We start from the raw sequence: 9,962 nt of genomic DNA on the forward strand, positions 1-9,962 counted from the left end.
GTTTTCAAACCATATCACCATATCAAATATATATATATATATATATATATATATATATATATATATATATATATATATATATATATATATATATATATATATATATATATATATATGTATGTCTACGGAACTTCTATGTACATTATTTCCTTGCCACAAGTTCCAGGAGGGTGGAGGTGATTTTGTCCAGGTTGTTGGAGTACCGAAAGCCCCTGTCCATCCTGTTTCTTTGTTCCATGCGGAGCGGAGGTGCTGAGGATTGGGAGTCCATAAACCCCTCAGGAGCACGTGTGTAGTCTAAAGGGTGCATGGGTTCTTCAAATCTTCCAACATTACATGCTGACTCATCAGGATGGCTAGCATGTCGCGTCCTGGGCCATCCAAACACCTCTGAAGGAGAAACAAGAGAAAAAGAACTTGTATGAAAGTAAGTGTAAAAATGTAGAGAAACCAGAAAACATAGTTTATTCAAAATCAGTTATTACACATGAATTTAACTGAAAATGTTATAGATATTATACAACATATTTAAAGATACTTGTCACACAACATGAAGTTATTCCCATTCAATACTTTAAACGACTTGCATACAAATACATACCTTCATAACGTCTTCTGTTTGAGTGTCCGGGCTCCCCGCATACAGAATGGTGGTATTCATTTCGCTGCTCGTCAGGCACGTGCTCCTGCTGTTGCCAGCCTCTTCCTCTCTGATCGTTTTTAAAGTAGTCTTCTGGTCGTCGAAGGTCTGAATCTTCTCTGTGGGTTGTGTCATACTGAGGTCTTGGAGACTGCTCTGGGTCCGGGTTAAAGCTGTTGTAGTTTTTGGGGACGGCTACTCGGCCTTGGCTGTTTTGCTAGAGCAACAAAACCATGTTTCTTTAATGCTTGGGTTGGTAATGGTCTTCAAAGAAATGTTTTGTTAATATTTGTTGAAATTCTCATTGTGTCCCAACAACAATCAATAAATCCAATGTTCTGACAAAAGAAAAAGAGCTGGTATCTGTGGCTATTGCGGCTATTGCAGGACTTTAATTAGCTCAAGCTAATTAATTCAGGCTTGCACTCATTTGGCATTTTTTTGGGGGGGGGAGTAGCTTTGAGAGAAGGCCTGAAGGATTTCATTGGAAAAAAGCTAGCACTGGGCTGCTTTTTTGGTTGGATAATTTTACAAATATTGATAGTTACTTTTTCTAGTTTCGCAAAACATTATCAACCCTAGTTTGAAATTGTAGAGCTTTGCAGGCAGATAATTAGACTATAGGTTGAGCAAGAAAGACAGACCCTGTACGGGGTGACATACCGCGGCTTTCTCAGATTTTTTGCTCTTGAATTCTTTCAGAAGGTTGCAAAGTTTGTTCTTCAGGAAGTCAGCCTCTTCTGCATTTTCAATTTCAATGTTGTTCTAGTGACAAGTAAAAAAGACAGAGTTAATAAATGGCTGCAAAAAAATGTATCATTGCTATGTTGCAAAAACAAATATACAATCTTACTAGCATTTCAAAGACACCCGTTGACTCAGAGCCTTCTCCTTGGTAGCTTTCAGTACGACGCATGCCCTGAAAAGTACAACAGATGGGACATCGCTACAGCAGTCATACTACATAAGTGAGCATTCTAACATCTTGGCAGATTACTAGTTAATCAAAACAAATAGCCTAGTTTTACTATTAACTACCTGTGATTCTACAATAAGGTTGGGATGTTGCGTTTCATGGACAGGTCTTGGTCGGCCGCCAAACTTTGGATTTGGAGGTCCAAAGTCATCACTGAACCTTAAAAACGAAAATCAAACATTTTCAGAAAAATAATGTAAGACACAAAACATGCAGTGAAACAATTTAAAACATTAAAAAAAGGTATCAGCCAACCAGTTTCATTAAGAGTACAACATAATAACAAAAAGACTATGAGATATTGTGACTCACAGCTCCTTTGTTGTTGCCGCCTCCTCTGCAGTGGCATCAGAAAAGCGACTCTTTCTTTTTCTTTTTACGTTTCCTTCATTAGCGGCCCCTTTCAAGAAACGCCTGAATGGCTCTGGGATGTCAGATATGGCCCTTGTAGCCTCAACTTGTCTCTGGGTAGTAGGGGTTCCTGTTCTGCTCTGCCCAGGGTTGGCAACTGCCTCCTCCTGATATGCTTCTCTCATTTCACGACGATAATCTCTGACGAAATTAACCAAATGGCCATCAGGCGTCTGATCATTGACCATAGATGTGGGAAAGTTCCTTCTCTTGGCCTCTGGTTCACTCGATCCCTGCCTGCCTGCTCCATTCATACTTTCACGTCTGTCAGATTCCCAGTTCAGAGAATACTGCTCCTTATCACCTTCGAGGTGCCCCGGCTGCGAGGGAGAGTACTCAGAACAACCTTGCCCACGCCTCTGAACTTCCTCAGTGTAGAACACTTTAAGTGGATCTCTTTCTCGATAGGGCTTTCTGGAAGTAGTAGCCTCATCTGGGTAATACTCTCCACGCTGGGCCTGGCCACGGGGCATCTCCTGCCTTGAACCAAACCTGGAATCATAATCTGGCTCTGGGTCGGCTCTTCTCTGTGGATCTTCAACATATTCCTCTTCATATTCGGTCCGATAATCTGGGTCCCTAAACTCTCGTCTGTAAATATGACTTTCCCTGTGATCTGGCCTCTGCAGCTCCTCTTCCATGCGGCCATATCTGAGCGTGTCCTTCTGTTGGTACATCGGCCTGTCTCTGTCCAACATGTAAGAGTCTTCTGGACGCAAAGGGGCTGTATCTGGGCGACCTGGCAGATACCTGCCTGGGTGAGAGCACTCATCCCGATAGTCCTTGAGGTCTGACGACACATCCCGTTGGGTCAATTGCTGCAAAAGGTTCTGATCCCTCTTTTGATTCTGCATTGGGGGAACTAGAGAAGAAGAGTAAATATATAGTTAAAGTAAAAATAGCAGGTACACTATTGCTGATGAGCTGTTTTTTTAATTATTATTATTCTAATGCGACTTTGATCTATTATATCTTATCCTCTAAAAATCATTACATGCATATTACACCAAATTAACTCTTAAACACCGAAGTCACACAGTTTATCACTGAATGGAATTCTGTAAAAGATCCTGTTCAGTACATATATAGTGTCAAAATACCTTACGAAAATCAAAGGGATTCTCTTGAATAAATAATAATAATAAAATACTATTAGCTGATATATGATTATCAATACATATTGATTTATAATAAATAATAAAAAATATAACTGAGAGTGAATCTCTGACTGTTTGACCCTAATAAGTCTAAGTCTTTATTAATGCTCAGACCTGAAAAGTAAGAACACAATATCACATGAAATATTGTAGCCACGTCAATATCTTATCCAATGTCAATACTACAAATAATTCATAGTAGGAATGTACCTTTGGAGAAATTAAATTTGTCCATGATACCCATTTTCGGCATTAGCTGAAACACAAAAAAAGAAAACAGAAATGAAATATGTTACTCTTGGAGTATGTATCACTTATTAATATTCAACATGTCCGGTTGCGTCTGTGTGTTTCACCACTGGAGTTCCTCGTCCATCCTGTCTCTCTATTATTTCTGCTCTGGCTCGTACAATCTTTCCTCCGTGGGTTATTATGGATTGTTGGTTCCAGGTCACCAAGTCTGGTCGTTTCAATTCCTACAAAAACACAAAAGGTAAGGCATTACTCAATCAGATTTGCCTTGTTAATGAAAAAAAGTAGAAGCTAACACTCAAAATATTTCTCTGGCATGTTCTGAAAATATTTACAATTCTTACCACATATTTCTGTCGGTGTTTCCGTCCAATCACATGATGGACCATTTCTGATAGGTTTGCCTTCTGATGACAGAGCTTACATATGTATTTGATGCCTGCCTGGGAATCATTACATGGCAGTTCCTCCAAATAGTTTAAACCTAAGAAAAACGAAAAGCAGAAAAAAGGTAAATAGGATCTAAATTAACAAGGTGAAATATGTTTAAAAATGGTAACAAGTTAATCACCAATGATGGGCTCATTAAGCTTCATGTAATCCAGATAGTGTAATATGTCCTCAAATTCCGGTATGCGGGGATGTCTGACAGCAAACCCTGAAAAAACCAAACACTTGTAGTTAGCAAAAGAAAACATTCCAACAAAGAGTATTTATTTTAAAGATAGTATTAATATGTACAGTGCATGGTCTACTTTAAGACTGTAATACTTGTGAGGACCTGTAAACTGGTTATGAAACAGTCTATTAAATAGTGGTGCCTCAATATGACCTACATAATTAATCCAGACCATCAGTGAGAAGATTGGCTATGTCTATATAGTTATTCTGAATGCTTGTCATCTGCGTTACCAGGTCGGAATCAGATGAAATCCTGCAAATTCACCAGAAAGTCCATCAACTCGGCCTCCAGCAGCGACCATGTCACGAGACAGATCCAGGTCCATCTTCACTGCGGAGGAGAGCTCAGCGCACTGCAGCAGCGTCTCCTCCTTCTCCGATCAGGAGCACAGTTTCGCCTCAATGCCCCGCAGAGAGCCAACACAGATCCCACACTACAGGAGAACCAGGCTGAATAGCTGGGCCCTTTGGAGTGCAGGGAGGAACCAGAGAACCAGGACCGAGCGGGGCGGCTTTTGGAAAGCAAATCTTGTGCCGTAAACACTACAACCGTTGTCCACAGGGACCGCCAAATTCACCCAAAATGAAAGTTCCTTGTAGGAGCTTTAAGTGTAAAATGCATTTTGGGTAATGTTAATCTTGAATAATATTTAGGAGATAAACTTACATTGCTAGTTAGATCCCAGTGCTGTAAAAACATCAGTGCACTGCTCCTTTATGTTTCATGCAATGTAGTTGTTTAAGATGTAGCTACATCGTCACTGCATTTCATTTCCAACCATCTTTTGTGTTCACTTTGTTGCAGACCATGGCAACATTGAGGAGACGGAGGCCTCGTTAAATGAGATTTGTTGATTATCGAGTTTGCAGCATCAGTATACAACACGCCAAAAGGACTAAAGGAGGTAATACGCAAATGCAGTTTCACTGCAGCCAAAAGTGTTGAATTCTCCATATCAGAAATCTGAATGCTGCAAATAAGTAACCATACATGTTTTTTGTATGATCTCCAACGCTTCACCTTTGAACACTTCAAATTCTGCTTTACTTACATCAGCTGGGAGGTCGTCATGACTTTTTGGATGTTGCTGTGCAAGCGTCTTCAGGTTCATGAAGATTATGAACGTCATCATTTTATGGAAGACAAACGTGCTGATGTTGCTGCCAAAACCAACATTAAAAAGGAAAATATTTTTTCCTACTTCCAAAAAAAGAAATCCCCCAAAATAGTGGCAAAAAAATGTGTATTTGCCTTAAGCATGAGCATGTCACAGCTCTTTGCTCAGTTTAAACAAAATGACGTTGACATTTATGTATTTCAGCAGCTGAAAGTGGAACATGGCTTCACAGGCGGCACATAAGCAAACGAGCATGGGCGGAAACCTTGGTGTGGTTGTGTCTCTTATACATGCAACAAGCATGAACGTACTTTTTCTTTCTCATTTGGAATCCACCTCCAAAGGAAAGTTGGACTAAACAATCAGCTTGTTTGATGCGTCAGCTTCACTGCACGCCTGTAACACTCTTCTGAACTGCGGAGGTCATGCTGATGTTCCAGCACCACAGGGATGTATGTAGCTGCCAAATTTGGCTACAGTAAGTTTTGGAGCAGCCGTGAAGGCATGGGTGGCATGCAAGTGCCCCACATTTGAATAATAGACGGATGAGTGATATTTCTGTTGACTCAAAGGCCACCAGTAGAGGGCACACTCTCAGCTCGCAGGTAACAACAGGTCGGAAGTCAGCGTTCGCAAAGCTAACTTGTGCAAATGTAAAACCGTGAACAAACTGCCCGTGTACAGGTAATGAAACAGGGGTGTTGTTACATTCTCTCAAGAGACCCACTTAAGTGAGGAGCATTCTCAGAGCCAACCAGCTGTAGTGACTGAGTCAAAACTGACAAATCAGACCACACAGCAGAAGAAGCCTCTCTCCAGGCCGGCTCAAAGCGGGCAAAGCTCGGCTCTCGTGCAATCAGATGTAAAGACATCAGAGGCTGTATCCCGTCCAGATGTTTTTTTAAAAAAAATAGGTTCCCTCACTGGTAAATCCGCAAGCCTGTCAGTCCGATTGAGGTCATTTTGGTCACAGTCAGTGACTGTACTAAAAAATATTTTTCTCATCCCCTTTGTAAAGTTAACAGTGCGCACTATTTCTGAGCTCCCATACAGTTGAAGACCCTGAACCTACTGATGTTGTGCAGCACATAAAAAAAGGAAGGAGAAGAACTCTCGTCCTGATCTTCAGCCGGATTTGACTAGAGAGAGCCATCAGCTCACAGCTCAAGTCCCAGTGGACTGCCTGTCCTCCACCATTAACAAGTCCATGTGGACGTGTGAACTGACAAACCAGTTAGCTACCCTCTGGCTAGCTTTGGCTGGTTTCAGTACCCACAATTATGTGCATGTTCTGCCACAAGACCTGCATTAGTCTGGCAATCACAAGTGCTGGATTCATACAGCTCTTGAGCCAGTTACTGCAACAAGCATAGCATGAGTGAGGTCGTGCTGATGTTGGGGCAATGCAGCCTGGCTCGTAGTCTGCAATCCCATTCATCTTGGAGGTGTTCAGTGAAGTGTGATCAGGGCTTTTTGCAGGTTAGTCAAGATTCCCCTTAACTGGAATCAAGGGTCAAAAGCCAAAGTATGAAGCAGCCGGGGACAAAAAGCACACAAAGTTGTGGAGAGAGTTTGTTTGGCTGTAATGCATCATGATGAAAAAAAGAACGTCCAAGTTTCTATATCTGCCGATGAAGAGCGTGCACACATTCTCGCAGTACGATAGAGTCCAACCAATGACATGTCCTTTGATTTGTTTGGAGTTCATAGTCATTCTGAGAAGATCACAGCCATTGATGGATCTAGACCAAAATGCTGTCCATTGAAACGAGGCAACAATCAGAGAGGCCTCAGTTACCTTTGTGTGTGGACAGATTTCCATGCCGGAATAGACAGCAAAAATACTCAAAGCAAGAACAGAACAAAATGACAATGCTGAATGTGCAGTCTACTTACCCGAAGCAACAAGGACATCCTCTTTCTGCCAGGGACGAAAGGAGAGCAACAAAATTAAGTCAATCAGTGCTGGGTAAACAGGACACTGGTTCACTGCTACAAACAGAGAAAGGGTTATACTATGGATAAATATACTTATTAACAATAATGGTTGATAAAAAAAAAAACCACAGCTCACTGGAGGCTCAGTGAAAGTGGGCCCACAAATTGTCGTGAATATGGATATCTATATGCAGAAAAGCAGTATCTAGTTTCCGTCAACACGACCAAAACACATGCTTGACCAATGTTCAAGCAACTTTTGCTTACGAGCATGAATTATCGCGTATCAAGCAGTGAGCTCTGCCAGTGAACGCAGCTGACCACACACCAATACTGTGTCGAAACTAAAGGGTGACAAGGGAGCTGACTTTCACCTCACTCCCACAAAAACAAACCTCTTGTCCCATCTCAATCCCATGACAGAGTAAAGAAATTCCAGCGTTATTGTTGTGTATTGCTATCATACCAATCTTGACAGTCTAGTTGACTTTTTTCTCGTCCCAGGCACGAGATGAATTCTGAAAATGACAAACATCCCACAGGAATCTCACAGAAGTCTGGAAATGAAATGTCCATCTCTCGTCTCAATGCATCCAGTGTAGACAGAAAGCTCTCTATGGTAGACAGTTAGCATAGACACTTAGTTAGCATCTGTAATGCTCAGTTGTCAAAATATTGTCCATCGTTATTTTACATTTGTATTCCAGGACTGACTCATCAGTTAGCATAGTGAAAGAATTGAGGTTGAAGCTTCCCAACAACACATGAATCTTCAGAGTTGCTCGTGATTCTCTCCTTCGTACAACATAAAACCGTCAACTGGAGAAACCTTTTGACGATTCCACTTGTTTTGCCTCGGAATGCTGCAGCTTTTGTCGAATTAAAAGCTGCAGAAGCAGATTTGCAGAACGTCCTTGAGCTGGCAAGTTTCTGGAGGAAGTTTGAAAAGATGTTTTCTATTGAAGGTAGTCACAGAAAATTGTTTACAGGATCAAGCACACCCTCCATGTGACACCACAAAGAAGGACAAGACTCTGTTGAAGATAGTTATCAAGCTCAAATCAATCCAGTGTTCAGACGTTAAGGCTTGCCATGTGCAAACCATCAGAACCATTCCAGTGGTGTAGCTTGAGAGAATGATCAATGTTGAAAGCTGAGCTTTCTTGCCTTGAGTCTCAATTCTTGACTCTAGGGGCGGCTGTAGCTCATGGGGAGAGCACAAGGTAGACGGTTCGATCCCTGGTCTCCCCATAATTTGCATGTCGGAGTGTCTTTGAGCAAGACCAATTTTCCCAAGGGGATTAAGAAAGGGCAAATCATGTGATTCTTACAGGTTGATCTATAGGTGAACCTTCCTTTAAAATCCAACAGTGACATTTTGCGGAGCAAAGTATGTTTTTCCGAAAACAGGAAAACTGCTGGTCTTGTAAAAAGCTTGTGTCCATCTCAATCATGCACATGGGGTGATTTGAGAATAGCAGAAATGCAGATCAACCTTGCAGCTTTCTTATGTGCCATTAACTTACTGCCAGGTGCACTCCACAAAGACACTGCACTCCTTCAAAATGAGCTGGACAGTCTTCATAATGGTTAAAGACAAATGGTGGTACGTGTGAATTTCCTCTGGTTACATGTTGCTGAAGAAGGGACTGAACAGTTTACACTTATTCAGTCATAGTGTGGTTCAACTTCAAGTCTGCCCAAGAAGAAATGTGGAACACCTGACTTGGTACTTACTATACGACCCCATGATTTAACCTTGGCATAACACAATGCAGAGTGTTTGGCTGGCAGAACAGAAGGAAGCTAGATCACAAGATATACCAGCAGGCAATACAACACTTTCTAAGAGGCCCCAGATGTTGTTGATGGCTTGGAACGATGGCGTAATATCACTTTTGGATGCTCCTTGTTTTGAGTTGTATATGGGACCTGTGGAAGACCTGTGACTGAATGAAAAGATGCCAGGGAAAAAACAAGTCACAAGTGCTTACTGGCTATTTATTGCCTGATAAGTCTCTGACTTGGTGTTTAAGCTGTATTCAAATCAACAAATCTTTCACCGACTGCACCAGTAACCCGTGCCGAGTACCTTTCTATGTCCTGGCGTTGTCAGGTGTATCTTGTACAAGGTATCCCCTCTTATGGATTTTTCACAGACCTGGATTTAAAGAGAAAACAGGAACAAATCAGTATTATCATACTATACACATATCCAAACTGAAGCAGACGTTGCTTGCACAGGTGGATACAATATTAGAAACATTACTTTGTACGAAGCGGTACCAGTTAGTAGCAACACAAACTACAGCCACAACAATAACCACTAAGGTGAATCCACACATCTCTTACAGGGAGAGGAGGGCTTGATTTCAGGTCTGCTGCATTAGGTACAGATAACCGAGGTGAACCGAAGAGTGAAACACTCACGAACATCTATGTAAAGGCACGCTATCTTACCGTGCATTCAATAAATCCAGCCTCCTCTTCGTATGGCGTTTCGAAATTGTCCATTGTTGGATGTGTTACGGTTGGTGTTGACGTTGTCTTCTAAAAAACTCGTTAATTGCGTTGCTTAGTAAACGTGTATCATAACTGGCTCACAAATAGTTCTTACTGACACTAGCGAATGATCGTGTATGTGGTTCATAATGCATATATTGTCCGATCTATAGCGGTTTCTGTTTCCTTCAATCGACGAAATTGGTCAAAAAGCTGCTGCTGCTACTTCCGGTGTTCGTGCACATGTCGCCGTGGGAAACAAGAGCGACGTCACCTTAGTTCTGGAC

General features: G+C 41.6%; 1 protein-coding gene across 2 annotated transcripts; it reads right to left on the reverse strand.

The window, feature by feature from the left end:
* Nucleotides 1-122: 122 nt before the first annotated feature.
* si:ch211-13c6.2 (uncharacterized protein LOC100000125 homolog) lies at nt 123-9,907 on the reverse strand. Of its 2 annotated transcripts, XM_068575651.1 has the most exons (13): nt 9,634-9,907; nt 9,266-9,334; nt 7,132-7,156; nt 4,008-4,094; nt 3,781-3,920; nt 3,541-3,660; nt 3,395-3,440; nt 1,929-2,889; nt 1,679-1,775; nt 1,494-1,559; nt 1,304-1,405; nt 602-857; nt 123-390 (listed from the first exon to the last, which is right to left on the reverse strand). In XM_068575651.1, exons 1-13 carry the CDS (start codon nt 9,685-9,687, stop codon nt 143-145), a joined length of 2,271 nt encoding a protein of 756 aa, XP_068431752.1. In that variant the 5' UTR covers nt 9,688-9,907; the 3' UTR covers nt 123-142. The 2 variants fall into 2 exon arrangements, with proteins under 2 accessions (XP_068431752.1, XP_068431753.1); XM_068575652.1 differs by lacking the exon at nt 7,132-7,156 and having other exon boundaries at nt 9,634-9,685.
* Nucleotides 9,908-9,962: the final 55 nt, after the last annotated feature.

The sequence above is a fragment of the Clinocottus analis genome, unplaced genomic scaffold, assembly GCF_023055335.1.
Source record: "Clinocottus analis isolate CAN_PGR_092001 unplaced genomic scaffold, fCliAna1.0.p SCAF_14, whole genome shotgun sequence".
Lineage (NCBI taxonomy): Eukaryota > Metazoa > Chordata > Actinopteri > Perciformes > Cottidae > Clinocottus > Clinocottus analis.